General features: G+C 48.2%; 1 protein-coding gene across 4 annotated transcripts; it reads right to left on the reverse strand.

Annotated features, from left to right (window-relative positions):
• Positions 1–144: 144 nt before the first annotated feature.
• On the reverse strand, positions 145–27,533 carry USP30 (ubiquitin specific peptidase 30). 4 transcript variants are annotated; one of them, XM_064578542.1, is made up of 13 exons: positions 27,292–27,533; positions 23,832–23,941; positions 22,566–22,748; positions 17,660–17,763; positions 13,134–13,232; positions 12,487–12,529; positions 11,208–11,302; positions 6,590–6,649; positions 6,007–6,093; positions 5,343–5,471; positions 5,024–5,243; positions 3,083–3,203; positions 145–2,460 (listed from the first exon to the last, which is right to left on the reverse strand). In XM_064578542.1, exons 1-13 carry the CDS (start codon positions 27,372–27,374, stop codon positions 2,196–2,198), a joined length of 1,599 nt encoding a protein of 532 aa, XP_064434612.1. In that variant the 5' UTR covers positions 27,375–27,533; the 3' UTR covers positions 145–2,195. The 4 variants fall into 4 exon arrangements, with proteins under 4 accessions (XP_064434612.1, XP_064434611.1, XP_045743416.1 ...); XM_064578541.1 differs by having other exon boundaries at positions 12,487–12,532; positions 27,292–27,532; XM_045887460.3 differs by having other exon boundaries at positions 5,343–5,423; positions 12,487–12,532; positions 27,292–27,530.
• Positions 27,534–27,556: the final 23 nt, after the last annotated feature.

The following is a 27,556-nucleotide window of genomic DNA, read 5'->3' on the forward strand; positions in this document are numbered from 1 at the left end:
CTCTACTCCAAGAGGGAGCTGGCTTCTCTTTTCCCAACAGGGAACATAGGAAAGGCTGCATCCAAGCATGGGGCTTATTACCTAACAATGCAGAATTCAGAAAGAGGATGGTTGTATCAAGTTGGTCAATTATGAAAGAATCAGTTTTTTTTTTCCTAACAAAAAGATTCTTTTATTACTATAATACACAGCAGATACAAAAGGTACCTTTAGCAAATACATAAATCAGAAGTTATTATGGCATAAACTACTAGTTTAACTTAGGTTTTTGCCCAGAGAAGCCGCTCTGTAAATAACTTAAAGCTAGAAAGATGAGGTGGCTGCTACTTAATGCCTAATAATTTACAAAATGAGGATGTCAGCTTTAAGTCCGGGTCAGAGACTGTGCATGGCCACCCCAGCCTCTGACCCGCCATCAGCTTACAGCTGACCGTTCCGGGCCCGGCATCTCTTTAACAGCAGATTTCAAAGGGGAAACGGCGGCAGAAGAGCAGTTACTGAAAGCTAGTTTTGCGGCACGGTGTAAGGGTCACATCATCGGGTGTTTGTCCCCCGGACTCAGGCAAAACAGCTGTACTCGAGGCAACATCAAAGCCAGGGCCTGCAACGGAACCGGGAAGGACGCTTCACGCTGCTCCTCTCTCCCGGACGTCCGGGGCCCGGAGAACCTTCCATGGTACGTTCAGTCGGTCGAGAGTTGTGAGTCCTCGGGGTGCGTGCTGGGCCCGGCGGGACGGCGATCACCCGGGCCCCTTGCGCTCTTTGCGGACACCCAGGCCTGGTCTAGCAGCGTCTGCCAGCCCACCCCCCCAGGGGAAGCCCCGTTCTCAGCCTCACCTCGGGTGACCTTTTAGAAAGTTCAAATTCCAAATCTTAACTCTGAAGAGTCCGTTTGAATTTTTTTTAATAAAAAACCTAGCTAGAACATAGATACCACTGTGTCCTCAAACTTCCTGTGGTGCTGGGCTGCGCCCATGAGCCTTCTCCCAAGAGGGAAGAGAATGCTCAGTACAGTCTTTGTACAATAAATGTAGAGTATGGACCTATAAGAAAATGACAGTACTAGATGATCAGCTGTAAGGATACGTTTTTTACAAATTGAAAACTTTCTTCTTTTTTGTGGAAAGGGCTGGGGTTTGGATGCTCGCTGAGCCTAAGCCTACCCTTGCCAAACGAGGAAGTCCGACTGTGGCCCTGCGGTCAGTGCCCTTCCAGACCCCAGCTCCTGAATCTCACACAGCCCCCAGCTGCACCTGTGAACCTCGGGAGCACTGCAGGGGTGACAGAGTTAGAAATAACCGTCCACGGGGGGGTGGGGATGTCGTGTAAAAACTGGCTTTGTCCAGAGCAGAGGAGGTGCAGTGGTCGGCACGGACGCTGCCCCGTGCCCACTGTTCACGCAGTTGGATGACAGACCATCGTCACGTCTCCCGTCCAGTGTGCCGACAGTAAGAGCAAGCGGGAAGCAGCTCACAGCTGGCGGAGCAGCGGAAGAATCCCCCCCACCCCGGGGTGGGGGTGGGGGGGCAGATTTGGCAGGTGCACTTTGATGACAGAAAGAATCCAAAGATTAGAAAAGACCCACAAAAAGAGAAGGCGGGTGTTCTTCAGGCGTCTTTTAGGAGTCCTGTTGCTCTCCGCGGAGAAACTTGCAAGGAGCAGAGCTTTTCTCAAAAGTTGTTCAGAGGACTCTTAGACAATGTGTATTTTCCAGAATGGACGTGCTACAAAAGCAATCGAAAGTGAAAGGCACTTTTTCTTCCAAATTGTTGCCTTTAATAATTTCACCAATTTTGGGGGCCTGCTTATTAAAAATAAAAGATCTCTGCTGAAACCGATTGGAGGATTAGACAAAGTGACCTCCCCTCTGAGAACACCTAACATAGCCGAATATAAAAAAGGTGGCTTCCAGAACCGGGTTTCTTTTAATTACCTGTATCAGGTGAGTAAAAAGACGTTCTAAGAATGAATGGTCGCAGCACAGTGAGGACACCACCCAGCGCACGCTCCCAGAGCTGTTCAGGGGGCTAGATTCGGTTTGAACTGGGGGCCAGCGGCTCCTGCATGGAGCCCGCTCTGAGGACACACCAGAAGGCTGAGGACTCTAGCGGGGCCACCTGCGCACGCACACACAGCCAGATCTTGCCTGGTTCCCGGCCCACGTGGACAGTGCCATCGGCTCTGGGGCAGGGCCGTCATTCTTCGGACCTGTACTCCCGGCCCTGGGGCTGCATCTTGGAGAGAACACGCTCATAAAACAGCAGGTAGGCGCTGGAGGACAGGACCTCCTGCAGGCTGGCCTTGCGGACCGTGTCGTCGGAGATCCACAGCCACTGGTTGCTGGTTGAAAGAGGGTTCTTGGCCGACGGCGGGGACCGTCGGTAAGTCACGAAGTGTCCCGAGTGCATGTCCCCGTGGTGGACCACAACTGCCATCAGCCGGAAGAGGTACGTGGAGGAGCTGAATGGGAGGAACACATGCAAGCCATTTACAGATACAAAAAAGAAGGGTCATGGGCAAAACCAAAAAGTGAAAGAATCCTAGCTGTTCGGTGATGGGGGACTGATAGAGGGTACCTCCATACAAGTGAACACTACACGACCCTTAAAATGCAGACTGATGCATTCCCACATACATACACAGAACGCATATATTTAAATTTTACGTACTTCTAGAATTCTTATTTTTTTTATTTTTATTTTTTAAAGATTTTATTTATTTATTTGAGACAGAGAGAATGAGAGAGAGAACACATGAGAGAGGGGAGGGCCAGAGGGAGAAGCAGACTCCCCGCTGAGCAGGGAGCCCGATGCGGGACTCGATCCAGGGACTCCAGGATCATGACCCGAGCCGAAGGCAGTCGCTTAACCGACTGAGCCACCCAGGCGCCCTAGAATTCTTATTTTTAAAGTGCTTTCCAGTTGGGACAAAAATAAACAGGAATGTGTAATAGTGAAATTACACCTGAAGATGAAAGAAAAATGTCTGCATTGTCATCCATTTCTGTGCAAAGCTAATTCTGGAAACCAAGAGAACCAGGAGCTATGAGAAATGAAGACTGTGCTTCTCCAGGGCGGCTCACCTGTAGTCAGGAACCACCGGGAGCGGGAAGGGCATCGGGCCTGGCAGGGGGGGCAATAAAGATGGGGAGCAGGCTCCATTCATAAAAATGTGTGTTTTCGGGCCCCCGGGCTGATCCAGAACTGCAAGAGAAAAAGGCCCAAGGCAATTACCGCAACAGTGGCTGTAGGAGAACACACCGTGCCCTCCATTACCTTGAGTTTAACTCCCCAACAATGCTGCAAAGAGAAAAACAAATTCATTTTGTGTTGGATTGATTCCTACCTTTTTGTCCTTTTTTTCCAGATTTGATTTATTCATTTGAGAGAGAGAGAGAGAGAGAGGGAACAGGGGGAGAGGGAGAAGCAGGCTCCCCACTGAGCAGGGAGCCCAACATGGGGCTCGATCCCAGGACCCCGGGATCATGACCTGAGCTGAAGGCAGAAGCTTAACCCAGGCGCCCCTACCTTTTTGTCCTTGACTTTCTTAATCCCGAGTAGGAAAAGCAGGTCTAACTCCTGGTCTGTGGCTCACTTTGACAGCTTCGTGAATCTTGCAGCCCCCGTCCCTGTTTGCTAAAGATGCGCCAGAGTTAAGCTGTAGCTAATTTACTGGCATTTCAACCTAAACCAATGTTTCTCAACTCCCACTACTGACACGTGGGCTGGGTTAACTCTTGGTTGTGGGGCTGTCCTGGGCATCGTAGGAGGTTTCACAGCATCCCTGGCCTCTACCCACCTGATGCCAGTAACACCCGTCTCCTTGGTTGTGACAGCCAAAAATGCCACCAGCCACTGCCCCATGTCTCCTAGGGGACAAAACTCCCTGATGAGAACCACGGACCTCAACATTCTCTATTCTTTAATTGCCAGCTTCTAAAGAATACCAACACGTAACCGTGTTGATAAATGTTGATGGGTGTAGGTAAAATAACGAAGGAGATCTTGACCTCTCTTGCCCTTTCAAGTGCCCTGTGCGGGGCCCTGTGAGTACCCAGCAGGCCCCTGTGGGCTGTACAGGAGCCACAGCGAGCATGCTGCGACATGCGGCCGGGGGAGCAGGGATCCAGGGTGAGGCGGTCCGAAGACTGAGCCCTCTTCACACCATGGCTGCTCTGACGTTCGTCTACTGATCTGAAAAAAGGCAAAATACAGTCTCCCCGTGAATGGTGTCCTGCCAGGCCACACAACCGTAGAGGCGAGAAAGAATAAAAGCAGCAAGGGACGCTAAGTCAGGAGCATCCAGGGTGCGGGGAAGCCAGGCCTCCGGCTTGACTGGGAGCAGGTGCGGACAGGGAGTCTAGGCTTGGAGCCCTCAGAGTCGGTGGGTTTTCCTGGTCTATGTAATTCTAAAGAACTCAAGGCGTTAGAAAAGATAGCTTTTAAAAACTGCCCAACGCTGCCTTCTGGTGCCCGTCCTCCCAGTGGACTGATGTTTGCTCTATGACCAGTCATTTCACTTCCTGGGGCCTCGATTTTCCCCTCAGCCAAGACCGGGGGCAGTAAGAGCCACCTGCTCCCGGGGGGCCCGACTCGGTAATTAGTCTCAAGTGAGGAGAGCAGTGGAGCTAGATCAGTAAGGAACTCAGTAACGAGGACATGATCCTTAGCCAGAACTTTTCCTCCCCACATCTTTATAAATGACATGACCCTACGGGGTGGGGTGGGGGAAGAAATTCATTGGAATGCTAGGGGCCAATTACCCTTCTGTCAGCAATCTTAAGTTTTTCTTCCCGTATTTTTTCAACTGTGATACTGTTTTTAAAACCATACACCTCGTTACTATGTAAGTTTAACCTCTTTTAAGGAATCTTCCCTCCCGTACCCCCAATCCTGCTATTCTCAAGAACTTAAGCAACCGCTGGACTAGCTCCCCTCGTGGCATAAGGGCCCCAGAAGGTGGTGACACCAAATTCCTTTTCCCTGTGCTGTAAGTTCCGTGTGTTAGCCCCTTGGGCACACACCTGATCTGGGGGCAGCCGGCCCGTCCTGCAGGTCCAGGGTGGGCCCCACGGTCTCACTGGGCTTGGGGCTGTGCTGACCAGGTCTGTGCCCGAGGAGGTGATACTTATAGATGTCCATCATCAGGAACTCGTTGAACTGCACGTGCTCATGCCGCTTCAGGGGTGTGCCATGGCTGGACCAGCTCAGCCGCTGCAGGTGGATGCACAGACACTGAGGGAGCTGCAGGGACGGGAGAGAAACCGGACGTGGCTGAGTGTAGGGGGCGGGACACAGGGGTCCCCGAGGGCAAAGCCAACAAGGCGTGTGGGGGGGCCTCACCTTGCCTAGTTTCAGCTGTTTAACAAAGGTGGTCCTCTGGTGTTCCACCTTCTCCCCATTCAACGTCCCTCTGGCTTCGATCTGAAGTAAGAGAAAGATCGCTCTGCAGAAGTTCTTGAAGTGTAACATCTGGGGAGGGCCACAGCCAGGTTGGTGTTACACCTGTATTCAGTTGGCACCTGACTTTGACCTGCGAAAGGAGCTCAGCTGCCCAGTTAATTGTGAGTCGTTCTCACTGTTTTAATCGTTAAGTAACAGTGACAGTGGGGACAAGAGAAATGACAGTGCGATGCAGGAACTCTGCTGTGGCGCATCATCTATTTTGTTCTGTGTCCTCAGAAATTCTGCCCACGGTTCCTCTTCAGAGGATGACACATGAACGCTCAGGGGAGTCAGGCAGGTGAGTGTCGGTCGGGGGGCGGGGGGGAGGGAGGTCCTGTCTCAAAGCACAGCACTCAGGGTTTTTCTTTAACTATTCTGCAGATGAAGTGAACCCATCTGGGGAAGAGCTACCAATTTCCTAGCCAGGTTACGTGGCTGTGGCTGAAAAGCCCCCCTGGGTATAGTCAGAGGAGCTCAGGCGAGCGGTGAGCAGTGGTGTGAGAGGTGCTGCATCGGGACACACAGGCCCGCTGGGGGGTGACACCGGGCATTAGAGGCTTACCTGCGTACAGTTGTCACATACGACGTCCCGCACAGATTCGGATGAGATAAAGTGGTGAAGGCAGTGGTCCAAGGTCAGTGGATGCCCCTTTAGCACCAGAAAACAAAATTCATGATTACAATCAATTACAGGGAAACTATTAACAGAAGGCAATGTGATCCCAGAGCTTTATTTTTGCTTATATGGGCAATAAAGCTTCATAGATGCAATTGGACGTTCCCTGAGCAAACGTGGGAGCTCAAAGCATCCTAGACTTGCTATTATGGGCGGATTCAAGGCTATGAGGACGTACGTAACACTGCAGAAACTTATGGACTCCCACACTGTTTTAGAGATCTTTGAATTTGAGGTTAATACGTGTGTGTGTTGAAAAAAGCCGAAATTCCTGCAGCCAGAGAAAAACCATCCACTTTCTTCTCCCGCCAGATCAGGCCATGGTACCACACATTACAACCAAGACAGGTTCAGCCAACTATGTGTCTGAGTAATGCATAGTACCTTGGCTACACAACATGTCTCAAAGCCCGTTCGGATTTGAATGTCTCCAAAATGGACCCCAAAAAAACCATCGCTCGGTACATACCCACGTGGCAGCTGGAATACTCAGTGAAAGGCTGTCGAAGGTATCAAATCGAACAGGACTCTGAAACAAACATTGCAGAAAATCCAGAAAGGACGTAGGTTCAAGTCAGAGCTTTAGAGATGGGAAGACACATGCCTATGAAACAGTGTAATATTTAGATGCCCAACACTGACATATTGAAACACGGTGTACCTACCTAGAAGCAAATTCTATTACAAACAACCCTGTCAACGTCAGAGGTACAGTGATACTGAAGGACAGCTTATAAGGTAACTGTAAAAGAACATACCTGACCCAGCAATGTAGGAATTTTATCTTCAGGAAATAACCATGGACAAAACTATGAGGATGTTCATCCCGGCATTATTTATAACAGCAAAATGTGAACAGTTGAAATTTCTAGGGAATGATTAAATAAATTACGTCATGTCCACAGAACAGCATGCTCTGTTCAAAATAGCACAGTAGAGGAATGGGTGAGTGTATGGAAAGATGTGCCTGTTCTGTTATTAACTGCAAAAAAACCCAGATGATAAAATAGGGTAAGAGTGGCTGCTTTTGGTGATGGCAGAGTAGCTTGGCTAGACTAGCTCTCCCTGAGATAATGCATATAAATTCTGGACCAAAACAAAACACAACCGTTTGGACGACTAGAGAGCTACTGTCAACTCTTGGGAAACAGGAACTCTGCAGTGAGATTTGCATTGTGTAACTTTTCGCTTGAGGGAACTCCCGGGTCTCTGCAGTTCAGTGTCAGGTGGCAAAAAGCTGCAGTCTCACAGGATGGAGGTATCAGAAGACAGAGTTCAGGGCTGGTGCAGAGGCTCGGGGAAATCCCAGAAAGAGGGGAGCCACCAAGAGCATGAGCCCCCAGATCAATGTATAAACCCTGCCCAATTCCAAGTCACGCACATGCGTGTGTGCGCACCCACACAAACACACCTACACAGGGAAACTCCAGGAGCCTGGCAAAAAAGCAGAAGCTAGAAGCTGAGAAAACTGCAGATTTTGCTGCCTGACGTGGGGAAGACAGTTTGGCTTTGAGCTCAGCCAAGTTAACTGCACATCAGAACAGAATTCATTATTTTTCAGAGAAACATAACAGAATCCAAAGTCTCTACTACAATGTTAAATATGCAATAAAAAATTACTAGACATACAGCACAAAGAGGAAAATGTGACCCATGGTGAAGGATCCTATGGATGACCTGGATACTGAAATTAGCACAAGGACCTTAAAAAGAATTATGGCAAATAAGCTCAAGGACACAAAGGAAGACAGTTATTTAGTCCTGGTGGGGGACAAATGGAGAGTCTCAGCAGATAAATGGAAACTATAAAGAACCAAATGGATATTATACAACTAAGAACAATAACTAAAATGAAAAGTTCGCTGGGGGGCACCTGGGTGGCTCAGCTGGTTAAGCCTCTGCCTTCGGCTCAGGTCATGATCCCAGAGTCCTGGGATCAAGTCCCGCATCGGGCTCCCTGTTCAGCAGGGAGTCTGCTTCTCCTTCTCTCTCTGCCCCTCCCTCCTCCAGTACTGACACTCTCTCTCTAATAAATCAATAAAATCTTAAAAAAAAAAAAGGAAAGAAAGAAAAGTTCACTGGACAAGCAAAGCGAAGATGGAGAAGAGTCCATGAACTTGAAGATAAGTCCATAGATATTACCCAATTTGAAGAACGTGGAGGAAAGAGGTTGAAGAAAAATGAACTAAGCCTCAGTGAGCTGTGGAACAATATCAAGCAGACCAATACGTAGAGAATGGGGCATAAAATTTTTTGGAAAAATAATGGCCAAAAAAAATGTGCAAATTTGATGAAAAACATAAATGTACAGATTTATGAAATTCAGCAAATTCCAAGCAAATACAAAGAAAAGGACACCTAGGCACAGGGTGCACAGACAGCTGAAACTCAAAAGTAGCGAGAAAATCTTATAAGCTGGCAGAGGGAGAAAAGTGACACTCTACGAACAGGAGGGCGCCGTGAATGATGCTGGCTGTGCATCAGAAAAGGTGGAGGCCAGAAGCCAACAGAACAACACCTTTACAGTGACGAACTGAAAGTAACCAAGGCAGGCATGCAGGCGCCCCCTCCACGATGGGGGGGGGGGTGCGGCTGGGAGAGAGAATGACCCTGAGAGGTAGGGCCCTGGTTCTGCTGCTCTGTGGCATCGGGCAAGTCGCATTTCCTTGGGGTGGGGGGGGCTCTGACTGGCGGGAACAGGGGTGGAAGCTCAAGAGCAGACAAGGCCCTCAAGGGTTCGGCTTCGCCCCTGAAGGGAAGATGTCACCCTCCCGCACAGGCTTCTAGGCCTATCTTCCCGCTTTGATGCCACATGTCACGTGTCAGCTATTCTTTGCCTGATGCTCAAGTGCAATCTGTAGACTGCTTCACACGTAACAGGTGGCCGTGGCGGGGATCAGAAGGAGGTGCACAACCAGGAGCGGGTGCGTGGGGGTGGGGAGAACGGCGGGGAGCGAGGAGAGAGGGCAACTGCTGCAAATTCACCGGTCACAGCCTGAGAGCCCGTGGTGCATCTGAGAGGCTCCTTCAGGCCCTGCCAGGCTGCTCAAGAAGCAATGTGGTTTTCAGAGCTAGTGGGCAAGGTGTGGAGAGTAGAGACTTCGGGAAGATCTGATTTCCTGCACTACCCTCCACCTAGATCTTCCCCTCCATCTCCCTCCATCATGAAACAGCAAGTCAGCGGTGGGGGGCATCTGGACATAAGGTTTCCATGTGCTGTAAGATGATGCAAGGCAATCGCTACCACAGACTCTGCCTGCTTCGTCTTCCCCTCCATAAACTGAGACCCTTCCGTAGTCATCTGCTTCCTAACGAGACTCCATGATTGGAAACAGAGGCACCAAATGACTTCAGTCAAAAAAACAAATAAACCAAATCAAACCGAACCTGAACAACAGCAACACTGTCAACCCCCCAATCTGTACCAAACAAAACTATTCTTGGGGGGAAAAAAATAGGCAAAAGAGAAGCATTTTCATATAAATGAAAACCAAATGAATTTGTTGCCAAGAGAGATATAAGAAATGTTACCAAAAAATTATGAGACAAATAGAAAACAGTGAACTAGCAGACCTAAATCCGACCACATAAAAATGTTAAATGTAAATGGACAAAACACACCAATTAAAAGGCAAATTGTCAAACTGAACCCAAATATATGCTATCTACAAAAGCCACACTCTAAATACAAAGACAAAGTTAGGTCAAAAATAAAAGAACAGAAAGAGATATCCTATAGAAACACTAGTTAGGGGCGCCTGGGTGGCTTAGTCGGTTAAGCATCTGACTCTTGATTTCGACTCAGGTCATGACCTCAGGGTTGAGATGGAGCCTAGCATCAGGCTCCACGCTCATCGGTGAGTCTGCTTGAGAGATTCTCCCTCTCCGTCTGCCCCTCCCTCTGCTCTCTCTCTTTCAAATAAATAAACAAATAAAATTTTTTTAAAAAAGGGGAAGAAAGAAACACCACTCAGATGAAAACTAACCAGACAAAACAGACTCCAGGACAAGGAGTCTTACCAGAGATAAAAAGGGACATTTTACCAAGACAGTGAGAGTAAACTCATCATAATTAGCACATGTGTATGTACCTAACAGCAAAGTCTCATAAAAAATTCCGCCAAACTAAAACTAAAGAAAGAAAAAGAAATGGATAATTCTAGGAAATATTTAAGGAAGAAACAATACTGATCTAAACCCAAGTCCTTCAGGAAATGGGGGAAGGAACACTTCCCAGCTCATGCTATGAGGGTGGTATAATCCTCATAACAAAACCTGACAAGACATTACGAGAAAACTGTTAAGACCAATATTCCTCATAAACGGACACTAACCTCCTTTAGATAATATCAGCAAACCAAATCCAGTAATATATGTAAAAAAGTACATCACAATAAAGTGGAGTTTACTGCAGAAACACAAGCCTAGTTTAACATTAGAAAAATCAATCACTGCAACTCACCATATTAATGGAATAAAAGAAAACCATGATGCTGAGTGAAAGAAGCTAGTCGCAAAGGACCATGTATTGTATGGTTCCGTGCATATGAAATATCCAGAATAGGCAATACTATAGAGACACAAAGTAGGTTAGTGGTCGCCTAAGGCTAGAAGAGTGGGGGAAATGGAGAGTAACTGCTAATGGGCACAGGGTTTTTTTTTTTGGTGGGGGTGGGGAGGATGACAATATCCTAAAATTGATCGAGGCGATAGTTACACAATTCTCTATTTTTGTATTTATGTTGGAAATTTTCCAAATAAAAATTATTTTAAAATGCTGAAAGCAAAACCCCCCCAAACCCCAAAAACCCAACCAAACAACAGAATCTGTTGTGTCTACTGTCAGTATAGACCCAACCTTGAGACGCAGCTCCTGCCAGTGCACAGTGGGTCTGCTGCTCTCAGGGCAGAAGATGCCACCCGAGGGTCACTGACTAAAGGGAGGCGGTCTGTCCACTAGGTGCGCAGAGCCCAGGTGACCACAAACGCCACCGACCAACATCAGTCCACACTCTCTAGATGCTTCCCAAGTCTCGACTTGAAAGAAAACCTCGCCAGAAAATATCAAGCGCTGGTATTGTATTTACCTGGTGTTCACAGTGTTTGCAGATCATGTTGCTCGTCAGCCTTCCATGGAAAGGATGCTGAGATTTCCAGTGATTGGACGTGGGGTGAGGTGAGCCTGGAAACACAGAACATGTCTTGCTATGCCACCTCAAGCCCTTTGGCACCAACCTCCAAACTCACCCTCCTTTTTAGTATTTCGTAGCAACTCCCTCTTTAGGAAAAAAAATGTTCCTGAAAAGTAAACTGAAATAGCTTTCCTTATTGACTTCCATCAAAAAGGCAACCCATCCCCTTCCCAGGAGAATTTATGCAAGTCCTTAAATGTGGTTTCTGTATAATGGGTACAGCCACATTTAAAAATGGAATTTATACTATATGTTCACTAACTTGAATTTAAATAAAATCTTGAAAGGAAAAAAAAATGAAATAAAAAAGGAACTGGTGTTGAATAATGTATTTTCACAAACATTCGCTTAAGATGTTTGAGATGTCCAAGGAAGGATACCACAAGGGAACATTCCAGAAAGTGAGATAAACTTCTGTAAATCATCAGAATAAGCAACTTCTGAAAAACTGGATTTTTTTTTTTTTGGATAGGACAGGAGTTGGAGGAATCAACAGCGTGGTAGGCTAGTCAGAAACACACGCCCTAGAGTCAGGCAGCCCTGGGCTCTATCCTGGCTTTGCTTCTTATTAGTTTTATGACCCAGGAAGTCACTTCATCTCTGTGAACCTCTGTTCACTGGGAATGAGGGCAATGATTAACCCATTATCCCCACGATCAACTTCGCACCATTGCTGTGAGGCTTAAATGAGATGCTATGGTGCCTGGCAAACAGTTTGGGCCTCAAAAGATAATCACTGTTATTACTACTGATGCACAAAGGAATTCACGTGTCTTTCCTTTTTTTTTTCCTTAAGTTTAGGTCTTAAGAAAACAACAATCTCCTTCTAACGAGGACTGTGATCATTTGCTGAGGATATGACAGTTTCAGCCTAAGAAGCTCCTCACAAGATCAATTCAAGAAGGTAGAAAGGAAACCCCTGTTTGAAGTAGAAATAAGTCCGTTACTTTTTTTCCAGGCGGGAAACTGAGCAAGGCGTGAGGGAACAATTCAAGATGGCCCAAGGGAACAAGATAGAGCTATTTCTAAAACCCAAGTTCCTTTGCAAGTACACACAGTTCAAATTGGACTGGATGTGCCCAGAAAAAAAGTTATTGTTTTTGTAAACAAGCAAATCATTGTCACATCTCAAAAGTACCCGTCTTGCGTCTTATAGTTCGAGGGGAATGATTACCTCTCGTGCGGCAGGTTATTTGTTTAGGAGTTACTTCTGGCTGCTGCTGTAGGGAAAAAAAAGAAAAAAAAAAAAAAAACCAGACTGAAAACCCAGCTGCGATCCCTTTTAACCCCCTCACCTGCTCCTAAAGCTTACAAGTTTCTCTGCTGGTTGCACCACTTAAACCCAATTTTTAACCAGATCCTGAAAGTAGCCCTGATGATTCTCTCTGGTTGGGTACTGTACCTAATCCTTCATCAAATGAAAAACACATTTCCTCTCTCTGGAATATTTCCCCCCACCCCTTTATTAGTTAACTTTTATCAACTCCCTAATATTTATCATGTTCCAGGGAAATGAGGATTCATTTAGCATTCCTATCGCTCCTTGTTCCCTGTATTAAATAGGGGGAAAAATACCTTTTCTTCTCAAAGCCACCCCAAATTGCAGCAATGAATCATTTTAAAGAGCCTTGACACCCCTAACCAAAGTCACCAATTGCAGAGTTTGCAGCATAAGACAATCCCCCAGCCCCACGCCCACTCTTGATTTTTACTGAGACTTACTTTTGAGTTTAGAGTTGTACAAAGATTATACTCGTGTTCTCTATCTATCCCTATGAAAATGCACAAACCACACACGTCTTGGAAATACCAAGGGCTTACCTCCAGGGAATGCACATCAAACAAATGGGTGACCCGGGGCTGCCGGTCCCGCTCGTCTTCCAGGGATGAGGTAATGACATGGAATAACTCGTGGGCATCCTGTCAAAGGGCAAAGCAGCTTAAGAGAGGCCCGAGGGGGCCCTGTGTGCACCACCAGGCAGACCCCCCACAGCTAACGGGGCAGAATTTGCTCCACCTTTTTTTTTAAAGATTTTATTTATTCATTTGACAGAGAGAAACTCAGCGAGAGAGGGAACACAAGCAGGGGGAGAGGGTGAGGCAGGCCTCTTGCCGAGCATGGAGCCCGATGTAGGGCTCGATCCCAGGACCCGGGGATCATGACCTGAGCTGAAGGCAGACGCATAACGACTAAGCCCCCCAGGCGCCCCTCTTTTTTTTTTTTTAATTTTATTTATTTATTTGACAGAGAGACAGAGAGCACAAGTAGGCAAAGCAGCAGGCAGAGGGAGAGGGAGAAGCAGACTCCTCGCTGAGGAGAGAGTTCGACACGGGGCTCGATCCCAGGACCCCAGGATCGTGACCTGAGCCAAAGGCAGCCACATAACTAACTGAGCCACCCAGGTGCCCCTGCTCTCCACCTTCTCAAGGTTCGGCCCATTAAATGCAAGTTTATATCCCAGACATTTTCACAACAAAGACCCTCAACTAAGGGGCCCAAAGGGAGAGAGAAGGAAAGGGGGGGGGGGCACTGCCTTCACACCAGCTGTCTCTGAGCCTGTTTCAGCTTTGTCAACATGGCCCTGGCCTCCATGCCACCGGACTACTCCTTTTTTATTGCAGTAAAGTACACACATGATATCCAAGCTGCCATTTTAACTGTTTTTAAGCATACACTCCTGTTGGGTTAAGTACATTCACACTGTTGTGTGACCATCAACACAACCCATCCTCTGAACTTCTCTAGCTTCCCCAACTGAAACTCTGTCCCCATTAAATACTGATTCCCCATCCCCAGCCCCCAGCCCCCGGCGGCCACCTCTCTCTGTCCCCAGCAATTGGGCCACTTGTGGAAACTTGGATAAGGAATCATACAGTGTTTGTCCTTCCGTGACTGGCTTATTGCCCTGAGCTCAACGTCTGCAAAGCTCATCCACGGTGTAGCACGTGTCAGAATCTCCTTCCTTTGTAAAGTTGAATGATATTCCATTGTGCGTGTATATGAATACGTAAGTACGTACACGTATCCATATTCTACTGCATGTGTACACACACATACACCGCATTTTGTTTATCCATTCACGCGCTGCTGGACACCGGGCCGCTTCTACCTTTTGGCTGTTGTGAATGACCGGCTATGTATATGGGTGGACAAGTACCCGCTGGAGTCCTGGCTTTCAATTCTTTTGGGCATACACTGGACGTGGAATTGCTGCATCATATGGCAGGAGGCTGCTCTCCCCGAAAGCCAAAGCCATTCCTGGCTCTTCTGAGATGGGTCGGTCTCTCTTCCCCTGAATTCCGGAGGCACTGGCCCGCTATGCTCTCCCTGCAGTCACCAGGGTGATCTTTTAAGAGGCAGATGCCTTTCCTCTTCCGCTTTCAACTTCCCAGTGCTTTCCCTGGTGGGTAAGTCCCCACCCCCAGCCGGCCTACAAAGCCCGAAGACCTGATGTGGCCCCTCGCCCTCCCTGCCTCACTCACCAGGCCTGCGCCCTGGGCCTCCTCCCGCCCCATGAGCCAGCACACACATTCCCATCTCGGGGCCTGCTCTTCCCACGCCCTGGCTTGAGGAGCCCGCCCCCGTCTTCACACAGTTGCCTCCTTCTCATCCTTCAAATTTCTGCTGAAAAGGCACGTCCTGAAGGAGACCCTCCTGCAAGGCCCTCCCTGACATAAGAAGCGCCCCCCCCCCCGCCACCTCCTGCTGGTGCAGCTACCTCCAGCACACACCCCAAATCCCGAGGACTCTCCGTCCCCCCTGCCTCAACCCCAGTCGGAGCCAGGCCATCGGCCGCCTGGACGCCAGCAACGGCCTCCCGACCCTCCACTCTGCTCCCTCTGCCCCACTACGGTCCCTCGGTCCCTCCGGGACAGCATGTCCTGTTCAAACACAGACCAGGTCACAGCAGTCCCTGGACAAGGCCGCCAGTGGGTCCCACTGCACACACAGCAGAAGCCCAGCTCCAGCGCAGAGCGCCCGGGGCCCTGCACAACCTGCGGCCTGCCGAGCCCTGAGCCCCTCCCCTCCGCTGCCCTCCTGCCCCTGGCCACAGCCACGCTGCCCCCTTGCCCTTCCCCAACGCGGCATCCTTAAGGTCTCACCCTGCGCAGGCCCGTCTGGAACACTCTGCACCCAGCTCCTCACAGGCCTCCCTTCTTTTCAGACTTCAGGTCTCAGCAAAAACCTCGCGTCTCCAGGAGCGCCCTCCCTACCTAAGGGAGTCTCCCCACTGCTTTTTGCCCCCCACCCCAGCTGCACGCCTCCCTACACTCACACTGGCACGTCAGCACGCTTGTCTTGGCGGTACCCCTTTACTGTCCACAGTCCTCCACTAGAACAGGAGCTTCCTGTGAGCAGGAGCCCTGCAAGTCCTGTTTGCCACCATAAGCCCAGGCCCTCAGCAGGCCCCGCCTGAGGCAGGCATTCCATAAACATTTGTGGCCCGTATACAAGAATCCCCTCCCAGGCCATGAAGGGCAGTTAGCAAGGGAGTGATGAAAGGTTCAAAGATAAATAAGGCAAGGCCCTCGTGGGACGCACAACCCAGGGGCAGATGGGGCCGCCTGGCTATTTATCTAGTGGCGGTGCTCCCGCCTGAAAGGGGACCAGCTTTTCCGGGAGGCTCACAGACAAGGCATCTGAAGCAGGAACAAGGGTTCCCCAGGGAGAAGAATCCCAAGACAGGCTGGAGTCAGACCTAAACCCTATTCCATCACTGTCGGCCATGGAACTACTTGGCCTTGACAAAAGGAATGCCTCGAAGAAGAGGGTGGAGCTTTGCTGTGCACTTTAGCACAAGTGGCCCGAATCCTGCCTCTGCCACTTAAGGAGCTGTGTGACTTTGGGCTTCTCTGAACCTCAGTGTTCTCATCTGCAAGATGGGGACAGTAACAGTGAGTCCTTACGGGGTTGCCGTGAGGATGAACTCCGAGAATTCACACGAGGCGAGCGCCTGGCCCGATACATCCCCCACGAGCTCTAGCTCCAGACACTGGAAAGTGTCTGCTATTGACTGACGGGATCAGGAATAACGAAGATGTGGACAAGGCCCCGGGCCAGAAGCTCCGGCTGCCTTCAGAGAGGAAGAGGCCGGCGGCCAGCCATGCCCGCCTCTTTCCCTCGAATGCTACAGCTGCGGGGCTCAGCTGCAGGCTGAGGCTGCTGGAAACACTGCCCAAGAGAACTGGCGCGTCAGTGGGTCCTTGACACAAGAGCGGGACTTAGACAAGGTATTCGATGTCTCTGGGGCTAAATCGCTGTCACTCTCTCAGGTTAGAGAGAGGAAAATGCAGCTAAATCATGGCAGCTACCAGAGGAGGATTCAGTAAGTATTTTCTAAATGGAAAAACATTTCAATATACAAGGGATTCATCGAGATGCCTTGTAAAAAAGTTGATACCATCAACACCATGTTTAAAAAGGAACACCTACGTAGCTTCAGACTAAAATGGAAACAGAGGTAGTCTCTATAAAATAAGGGCAGCTGGAGAGCTTTCCCACCTCACTTTCCAGCATTTTTAAATGCTTTTCACTCCTGTCCCACGCTTTTGGGAGCCTAAAAGCCGTCTCCCATTTCTTGGGTCCTGTGTCTGGATGGTGGAAGCAGAAGCAGCCAACACAAAGCTGGCCAAAGCCAGCCCAGGAATGTGGCCAGGGAGGACATACCCGCACATCACTGGAAGCTAAATGACCTATCCCTACAACTTCACTGTCTCAGCTTCGGCCTCAGACTCACCGTCCGTACTAGCGGTCTGAGGAGGAGGAGGGTGGTCGGGACCAAAAAAGGCAGTGAATCTGTAGTTGCAGGAAAGGGGGTACGAGGGGCTGGTGTAAGGCCCTGGGGTTGCTCATGACGGCTGCTCAAGGTCAGGGGCCACTTCAAGTAATCTAGCCTCGAAAAATGATTTTTTTTTTCTTTAAACAAGGGTATGGTTCAAAAAAGGGTCTCACCTGAACCTCTAAGCTTCTAAGGTAAAGCCACCTGCTGCTCTCTGAAGGATCCAGGTAATCAAGTGCAAAGTCACTCAAGGACGAAAACGAGGATCGCTCTTTGACAACTGTTCAAACCCTATCCTGCTAACCTTGCCACTCACTGGGTAAAAAAAAAAAAAAAACAGAAACAAAAACAGCTGTCTTTCTCCTCTGATCGGGAGAATAGGAACAAAGTTCATGATCTGGTTCCAGAATCCTAAACTGCCCCAGAAATGTACACTCAGGCCAGGCAAGTACAAGGTCGACACTGGCATTTATTCCTCACGCTGCAGCAACGAGGCTAGTTTCCAGCCCTCGTTGCCAGCTCAGGCCCCAGCACATTAGTGGGCAGGATTTTGAATGGGGTGTTCACCTGTTCTTCAAATGAAGAGATCTGCCATCTGTACATTCTTAAGACATCCAACAAGCAGCTTGCATCTAAGACCTCATCGTCGGTGACTTCTTGACAGGACAGAGCTGGGAACCAAAAAGGTAATGCAATTATTAGATTGCATCACTAGCACAACAAGAAACCAGGAAACCTGCCCCGCACAACGTATCAAAGCTAATTAAGCATCTCACTGTAAAATTCACCTTGGAACTATAGCTCTTTCATTATTCCTCTTTGTAGCCTTACCCAAGGCTTAGAGGGCTGTTAGGCACTGCGTGTTTCCCGAATGAACGTGATTTTTCATGAGCCTGTAGCATTTAAATGAAGTAACTGATTTCAGCTATTTGAATTTCCATCATTGATAAATTGTTGCAAGATTCCTGCTGAATCAAATGGTTTTTACTCACAGTTCTGAGGGCGGGAGAGCCCTTACACATTCATCTAGTCCAACCCACGCTCAGTGCTTGACTCCCCTCTACAGGACTCTCTCTGAGGCCACAGGGCCTTCACCTGTGTCCGTCTCCCTGGAGTTTTTGATTATCATGGTAAAACAGCAAGCCATACATGGCAGCCTGAAGGGGGCTGCTGAGTGGTTTACTTTCCCTTTTTTTTTTCTCCTCTTTTTCTTTTTTTACATAGGCTCCACGCCCGGCACAGATTCCAACGCGAGGCTCGAACTCATGACCGTGAGATCAAGACCTGAGCCAAGACCAAGAACCAGACACTCAACCGACTGAGCCACTCAGGCGCCCCTGAGTTTACTTTTCAGTCATCAGTGGAATCAAGCCTAACGAACAAAAACAGAAGTGTGAGGGGCTTATGAGTTTATATTATAATTACAGCTACATCAAGGGTTGGCACGCTTTTGCAGTCAAGGGTCAGACAGGGGACATTTCTGGCTTTGCGGGCTCTGCAGCAACTACTCAACTCTGCTGCTGTAACACCACGGCAGCCGTAAAGAGCAAGTAAATGGGCACGGCTGTTTCAATAAAACTTTATTGACAAAAACAGGCAGTGGCGCAGACGTGGCGCACGCGCCATAGTTTTATGATTCCTGATCTTGCCCGCCCCCTTCCATAGTATATTTCACTGGGCCAGTGTACTGCTAGAGTGCGGGAGCTAAAAACACAGGGGCCTGCCACCACAGGCCAGCTTCCCAAGTTCAATTAACTCCGGGAAAACTAAGCTAGCCTAGTTCTTCTGATTTGCACTTAGTGAACTTGAGACATTCCTTTGGCTCTGACTCCGGAGGTTCTGAGCAATGCCACCTCCTTCCCTACCTGAACGTGGTGGTGACTCGGGGTGGTAACCTGGGGAGAAGCAGCAGCCCTGCTAGCCAGTGCTAAGTCCTAAGGCTCGCCTTAACGGGGCGGCCATAGCCTGGGGTCAGACCTTTACCCTCCAGAACAAAGGGAGCCCGTTAAGCAGGCAACCGTACTTCCCTTCTTCCTCCTATGCTCCCCAGGCAGCCTGTCGGTTAGCTTTTCTCCTCTGAAGGAAAATTTTAATGTCCCTCTTAGCCTAATTTAGCCTAAAATGCTGTGGGGCGATCTGGCAATGTCTACTGTTTTTCCCATCCTACAATTTATATCCTAGCAATTTGACTCTCCCAGGATCTATGCTAGGGAAACACAGGCTTGTGCGCACTAGGGGCACAAACAAGAACATTCACTGTAGCCTGTTTATGACAACAAGGCCCTGGAGGCACATAGCTAAATAATAATATCTTGACAATGTGAAAGGGAATGAGGTCTGCAAATCACATATCTATAAGGAATTGATATCCAGAACATATTAAGAGCTCCCGAAACACAACAATAAAAATGCAGACATCCCAATTCAAACATGGACAAGGGACTTGAGTAGACATTTATAAAATAGAAACAAACACAAAAAAACCACAACAATACAAATGGCCAGAAACACATGAAGACTCCTACTCAACATCACTTACCAGTAGGGAAATGCGGATCAAAACCACAATGAGATGATCACTTCACACCCATGATGGCTACTATCAAAAAGACAGACTAAATAACAAGCATTGGCAAGGATGTGGAGAGCTGGAGCCCTGCGTGCACTGTTGGGGGGAATGCAAAATGGTACCTCTGCCCCGTAAAACAGTATGGCAAGCCCTTAAAAGAACTAAACAGACTTACCAGCTGATCCGGTAATTCTGCTTCTAGGTATATACCCAAAAGAATTAAAAGCAGGGACATGAGTAGATCTTTGTACACCCATGCCCAGCAGCATTATTCACAATAGCCAACGGTGGAAACCACCCAAATGTTTCTTGACTTATGAATTGACAAACAAAATGCAGTGTGTACACACAATGGGGTATTATTCATACGAAGCCTTAAAAAGGAATGGAATTCTGACCCATGCTACAACGTGGATGAACCTCAAGGACACTATGCTGAGTGAAATAAAGCCAGACCCACAAGGACAAATACTGTATGATTCCACTTCTGTGAGATACAGAGACAGAAAGTAGGACAGTGGTTTCCGGGGTCTGGGGATCGAGGAGAATGGGAAGTCACTGCTTAAAGGATACAGAGTTTCAGGATGGGATGATGGAAAAGTTCTGGTGAAGAGAATAGTGGGTATGGTTACCCAACAATGTGAATGTACTCAATGCTACCCAATGTGTACTTAGAAATGGTGAAGATGGTACATTTTATGTTACGGATATTTTATCACAATTTTTTAAAATTGGGCAATGGGAATGAGCAGGCAGCCCACAGAAGACATAAGACCGATAAACTCATAAAGAGAAAGAAATGAATGAGGTACGGCTACGTGTACTGGAACGGACATTTCTCCAACACGGATATTATTATGCTATTTGGTTACGAAAAAACATAAATGAAACAATATGTAATTTCTGTGGGTGCTTAGCAACATATTAAAATGCACAGGAAACAGTATGGAAGGATACACTTGTATTTTACTTTGGCAAAGAAATGAGGGGAACAGGAGTGGGGCAGTGATAAAGGGAACTGTCGCCTTACACGTGATGCTTTAACTTTTACCAGCAGAATGTATTCATGCGTTACTTGTGAAAGTAAAAATTATCTCTAAAAACCAAAATAAATGACCCTGAAAAGCAGAGGCAGGGAAGGGAGCCTAGATTCCAGGTGTAGCTGCCCACATGGCTCTGGTTCCCAGCTGTGGGTCATGCGTGTGAAGAGAGGGGAACTGGCAGTCACGCTAGGACACGTCCTGAACCTGCGTTATATTGCCCGCATTTCAGCTTTCCACTCTGGGATGGTACTTGTTTAAAACAGGGGAGCAGAAGAAATTACTTTCAACTCGCCTGTTATACAGAAGAGCAGAACTCGCTTTCTGTGTCAAGCTGAGATCACCTGGGAACACGACTCCACGAAGCAACAGTGAGCCAAGTGTTTTCTAAATCCAATTTTTTTTTGACTGTGAGAGTAATATGTGCTTATTGTTGAGAACTTTAGAAATATGGTTGTTTTGTTTTAAGGTTTCCAAACTGTCAAATGGCCATAGTAAACATTTTGGTCTTTTTCTGTCCAGCCTTTATCCGTGGAAATCGTCGCTTTGCTGAAGTCAAATTACAACATATTTCGAACAACGCTCTTTTAAACTTAACATTATAGTCTATGCCTCTCCCACATTAACAACAACAACAACAACAACAACAAACACTTGACAAAGAGGATTCATAATGGCTATGTAATATTCCAGTGACTGCTTAATCATTTTGCTGTTGGGACACCCACACGCTCTCCTCCCCTGCCTTCCTTTGTAACCAGGTCTTGGGAAATCTTTGTGCACATCACAGCATTTCCCAAATCGTGTTCTGTGGAATGTTCTCGGGACGTTAAGAGACGTTATGGGAGGAAAAACTAGTTCTACGGGCAAAAAAGCTGGTTTAAAAATGAAGGTGGATGGATGACGGCTTCAGGCCCGTGCCAAGCTTGTATACATGTGATTCCCCAGCTCAGGGCAGCTGGCCAGCCACTCCCGAGCTCATCTGCTCTTACAACGCCATTTCGGGCTAGCGTCGGTCATGGTCAACGGAATTCCTAGGTCAGATGGTACTGAGCACTTTGCAAGCTATCACCGTGTCGTTCCAAGCTGCTCTCCATAAAGCCGGCCCTGGGTCACACCACCACCAGCACGTCTGGACGTGTCGTCCAACAGCTGGGCAGGACTGTGGAGTTTTCAGTCTTTGCTGACAGGCGACACAACGATAACCTCACCGCTATGTTATTTCTATTTCTTTGATGATGGCCAAGTTGAGTATTTGAGTGCCCGTTAGATACTCTTCGTATCTACCTAAATACAGTCTGTACTATTTCTTCTGCGAACCACCTTATTTCTTGGGCTAAGACGCTTCTTTTTTTCTAAACTTTAATTAACCAGAGGACTTCTTACAATCAAAATGCTTAAGTGGCAGTGGATTTGTTCTCTTCCCTAAAAAGCTGCTAATACACTGATAATTTTTAAAAATAAATGGTTACAACTTAAAATTTTTTTTTTTAAATAGCTGTTTGTATCTACTGGGCCCTCAGTGTGTTTTGTTTTTTTTTCATGATGATCTGCATGATCTTTTTTTTTTTTTAAAGATTTTTTATTTATTTATTTGAGAGAGAGAATGAGAGAGAGAGAGCACATGAGAGGGGGGAGGGTCAGAGGGAGAAGCAGGCTCCTTGCCGAGCAGGGAGCCCGATGCGGGACTCGATCCTGGGACTCCAGGATCATGACCTGAGCCGAAGGCAATCGCTTAACCAACTGAGCCACCCAGGCGCCCTGCATGATCTTTTTTCACACAAAAGCTATTAGCCCTTTGCCTGTCATTTGGGCTGCTGTTTTCAAAATGCACACAATCCCCTTTAAGTTCCCAGCTAGATACCTTTGAGGAGGTGCAACAGCGTTAAGGATAAATACTGGTGGGGGGGGGCCTCCTTCTGATCCCGGGTGTACTGGGTGGTGAACTCTTCCAGCCACTTGATGAAAGCGGGGCAGGCAGACAGGCCTTGCAGCAGGGAGTTCATGAAGCAGGTGTTCCCTAGGTTGACAAGGCCAGGCACCAGCCCTGAAAAAAGTCAGGGGAAGAAGAGAAAAGCATATCACATTGGACCTGCTCTTTCTTTCTCTCCCATTTGGGAGCCAGACTTTCTGCACTGGAACCTGACACTGAAAATCCCAATCTCAGAAAGTCCTTATCCACAGACATCGGCGGCGGGGGGGGGGGGGGGGGGGGAGGGGGGGGATCAGACATTCTGTCCGTATGGAGGCCTGGTCCCAGCGCTGCTCCTTCAGAAGACTGGAAGCGACAGAAGGACAGGTCCCCTGTCATGGGTTACTCCTGACCGCCACCACGGTGTCTGGCACGGTTTGTACAAAACACTTCGTAACATCTCTCTCTCTCTCCTTTGATAAGAAAGCAACGTCAGAACAGAAGAAAACAACCGTTCTTTTGTTGCTCCCCAGGACAATGATTTTGTTCTTGTAATCAGTGCAAAAGACACCACCATAGCAATTCTGATCAGTCTTTCTGCAGAGAGATCGACAAAATCTGACATACTTCCCTTTTCTGCTGAAACTTTTCCAAGAAACTTTTTATTAGGAAAGTTCTCACACATGCATAAAAGAAGAGAGGATATATCATCACCTCCAATCATAACCACCCCCAGATTTAACGATGAACATTTTGCTATACCGATCCCTTTTTTTGTTTGTTTGTTGTGGCTGTTCTAATCAACACAGGGAGAGCAGCATTTACAAAAGGGGGCTTGTTTTAAAATAAGGAAATAGAATTTTGTATTAAAGACGCTAACTGGAAACTCTTCCTAGCTGACTCGCAGCTCGGCAGTGAGACCACAAACGTATCACACGATCAGTCAGCCGCACTGCTGAACAATACAAGCACCAGATGAAGGAGAACAGTCAGACAGTTAAGCCACGTGAAATTTTTCGTGACAGAGTATGTCTCAAACTCAAGATTTGAGGGGGGGGAACAGAAATCTTTGCACTACAGGATCTAAAATAATGAGTCATTAATTTCTGCTTAAAAGAAAGCACTGCCCGAAAGCTGGAGACACAAGAGAACAAAAAATGCCCACCCCTTGTTGTACTGTTGTGGGACAGTGGACGGGGTTAATGACCTCATTCTTACCTTTCCTACGCTTCTTTCTTTCTGTAATAGGACCCCAAATCACATAGATCCCTGCGGCAAGAGCAGCTGCAATTCCTCCTATAACACCCCAGTTCTTCATGACTTTATACCTAGAAAGGAAAACAGGTTTACTGTCTTCCCTCATCACAAACACAGCGTGTGTAAATACAGATACAGGTACGAAGAAATAACATTTCATCAAAGTAACCGACTGGCCCACCCAACACCTAACTTTCAAGTCGAAGTCATCATACAGTACAAGATTATGTCTTGAAAATCAGCTATGTTCAGACATTAGGATTTAAAACCTAAGTCAGGGCACAGAAGCCCCATCTCACTCAGAGGGGGAGCCCAGTTTCTCCCCCCTTACTCTGCCTCCCACACTGGCACCACACTGGCTACCTCAGGGCCTTAGCACGGCTACTCCCTTTGCCTGGAATGCTCTCCCCCTCCCCGGATCACTGCATGGCTCTCTCGCTCACCTCCCGTGCACTTCTAACCAACAGTGAGAACCTGCACTCCTGGTCCCTGCTACCCAGTTCTGCATCTTCTTTTTACCACCTTCTGCCATAAACATTCACTTATTAACTACGGTTATTGTCTGTGTCCCTCACTGGAGAGCAAAGTCCCTGCGGGCAGGGATCTTTGTCTGTTTTACTCACTGACATATCCCAAGTCTCTAGATCAAGCCTGGCACCTAAGAGGTCCCTAACGGTATTTACTGAATGACTGGATACTGGAGAAAACATACAGAAATGAATTTATCTTTTAGATTATTAAACAGGGAGGAGGCATACAATAGCATAAATGATCTTCTAAATCTTTACTGAATTCAAAATTTCTTGAGACTTGACTTAAGCACTGAAGTTATTCTTTTACGACAAATAAAGACATTTAAGCAATTTAAAACAGTTTTTATACAAAGTTCTGTATTTCCACCAAATAAGACAAACGATATGTGTGTGAATATATATATGTGTTATACCTGTATACATGTGTTTGATATGTGTATGTGTGTGTGTGTAATATATTCTTATTCCAGTATTTGGATCATATGAATATTGTTTTGAGCTCAGCTCAGTCAACACTAAACCAACATCTTCCTAATGTCATAACTAATATGATACATAACTGAAACTGAATTCCAAATAAATCTTTTTTTTTTTTTAAAGATTTTATTTATTTGAGAGAGAGAGAATGAGAGAGAGCACATGAGAGGCGGGAGGGTCAGAGGGAGAAGCAGACTCCCTGCTGAGCAGGGAGCCCAATGTGGGACTCGATCCAGGGACTCCAGGATCATGACCTGAGCCGAAGGCAGTTGCTTAACCAACTGAGCCACCCAGGCGCCCTCCAAATAAATCTTTGTTCTCTGAAGACAGAGTCAACAGAAAGCACACAGAACTTGGTTAAGAAACGGGCGCTGCATTAATCTGGTTCGATTCTGGCTCTGCTATTCCTTAGAGGATCATTTTAGCTTCTCAGGCTCAGCTTTGTCACCTGTAAAATGGGGACGACCATGAGACCTAGCTCATGGAGTTCTGAGAATCAAACAAGCGCTAGGGCATAGGAAGCAAAGGTAAGGGCTTAATAAACATTAGCTGCTATGATTATTAAGTATTATCATCTCAATTTCATTCGGGAAAGTTATCCTTGAATTTCTTAGTGCTTTATTGTGCCGACTTCCACGCAACAGGTGTATTAACAAAAGTGCTTGGAAAGGTACGCAACAGGTGTATTAACAAAAGTGCCTGGAAAGGTTAAAAAGAACCATCATTGAAATTCTACAGCACTTTACAACTGCTTTAAATCCCCTAAGCAAACACTAATATTTAAGGGTGCATACTCTATGCCAGGCACTGTGATCATCTTATCTCATCCTGAAAACAATCTCACAGGTAGGTTCTATTATCTTCATTTTCTTTTCTTTTTTTTTTTTTTTAAGATTTTTATTTATTTGAGAGGGAGTGCGAGCACAAGCAGGAGAAGGGGCAGAGGGAGAGGGAGAAGCAGACTCCCCTGCTGATCAAGGAGCCAGAGGCGGGGCTCGATCCCAGGACCCTGGGATCATGACCTGAGCTGAAGGCAGACACTTAACCGAATGAGCCACCCAGGTGCCCCTATCATCTTCATTTTCTTTCTTTCTTTTTTTTTTTTCATCTTCATTTTCACGTTAGAGATGTAGCCAACTTGGTCAAAGTGAGTGAGGCAGCGTGGATCTGAACTCATGCCAAGTCTGTGCTTAAAACCACAAACCTCGTGAGGGAAACAGAAAGACAGTGTTGAAGGGTTGGGAGAGGACTTGCCCAGGTTCCTCAGCAAGGTATGGACAAAAAAGCCCAGTGAAATTTGGTGACTCTGGAACCCCCATTCCTCTGCAAAATGACAACACAAGGAGAGCAGTGGGGTCTGGGAATAAAAAGATCTGTCTTCTCCCCCAGCTCTACTGTGAGGTCAGCTGGAGGGCCACAGGCAAAGCCATCTGAAGGCCTGTTTACCACCTACAGAATGGGGGCACTGGACAGGATAGCCATTAAGAGCTCCTGGCCCTGGACTAATAAGCTCTTTAAACCTGCTCCAGTTCCAGAGGAAAGCAGCTAGGCTGAGCAACAGGTCTCAGTCATTTAGGGTCAGTAATGGGGGTGCAGCGTTCAGCTCTCAAGACTGGAGCCCATGGGAGGATGAAGAAAAGGGAAATAGGGACCCTGACAGGAATGGGGGCCCATACTATTGGGGTTCCTAGCAGGAATGGGAGACCGTAACAGGACTGGAAGCCTTTACAGGTTAAGGGATCCTGATCTGTTCCGGGACCCTTGCAAGATAGAGATTCACTAATAAGACTGAGGACCCACACAGAGTAAGGGATCCTTGGCTTAACTAGGGGGTGGGGGGATGACAGGAATAGGGGTACTGACAAAATGGGGGAAGGGCTAGCAGACCTGGGTCGCTTTGCAGGGCTGTGAGAACCACGGCAGGATTGGGGCGCTTGGCAAGACTGGGGAACGCTGGCGGCCCAGGGAATGACAAGACCGGGGGGCCCAGAAGGATTGGGGGTACCCTGAAAGGATTAAGGGGTCCTGGAAGGCCTGCGCGGCACTGAGAGGCCTGAGGGGCACTGGCAGAATTCGGGGCTTTGACAAGCCTGAGGATGTCTGGAAGTTCTGGGGACAAGGACAGGACTGGAGGAGGCACTGGCAGGTGGGGGGCAGGGCACTGACAATTTGGGGCGCTAGCAGAACTGGGGAGGGCTGACAGAATTGGCGTTGCCGAAGAACTGGAGGGCCTGGAGGCCCATCCGCCGTCCCGCTTCGGGGCCTGGGCCTCCAACCGAGCCCGCCGCAGAAGCCTCCGGAATGCTCGCTCCGGCCCTGGCGACCCTGCCAGCGCCGGGAAAGGCCGCCGCAGGCGCAGGCTGGGGACCCTGGCCCCGGCCTCTCCGGCCGCCCCGCCCCCCAAGGCTCACCTGACGGCCGCCCCGGTCCGCAGGAAGCGCTGGATGGCCCGGTCGGCCGCGGTCATCGCCGCCTGAGCCCGGGAGCTCAGCATCGCGGCCGCGCGGGAGACCCGCCGCCGCCCCCGCCGCTACCACCGCGCGGGACGGAGGGCTCCCAGGGCTCCCGAGGCGGCGGAACCCGCAGCCGCAGTCCCAGCTCCTCCGGGGAAGGTAGGACGAAGTACAGGCTCCCCGGAGAACCGGAAGCAGCTGCCGCCGGAGAACAAGAGCCGAC

This window comes from Mirounga angustirostris, unplaced genomic scaffold (genome assembly GCF_029215605.1).
Source record: "Mirounga angustirostris isolate CCGP_5_RB_7025 unplaced genomic scaffold, mMirAng1.0.hap1 SCAF_14, whole genome shotgun sequence".
Taxonomy (NCBI): domain Eukaryota; kingdom Metazoa; phylum Chordata; class Mammalia; order Carnivora; family Phocidae; genus Mirounga; species Mirounga angustirostris.

Excerpts from the sequence above, each read along its gene's own strand:
- USP30 (XM_064578541.1), bottom strand. The coding sequence starts at position 27,374 with ATGCTGAGCTCCCGGGCTCAGGCGGCGATGACCGCGGCCGACCGGGCC. Across the intron at positions 22,749-23,831 it reads AAGAAAGAAGCGTAGGAAAG|GGCTGGTGCCTGGCCTTGTC; the intron begins GTAAGAATGAGG and ends GACTTTTTTCAG. Across the intron at positions 6,094-6,589 it reads GTATTCCAGCTGCCACGTGG|GGGCATCCACTGACCTTGGA; the intron begins GTATGTACCGAG and ends CTGGTGCTAAAG.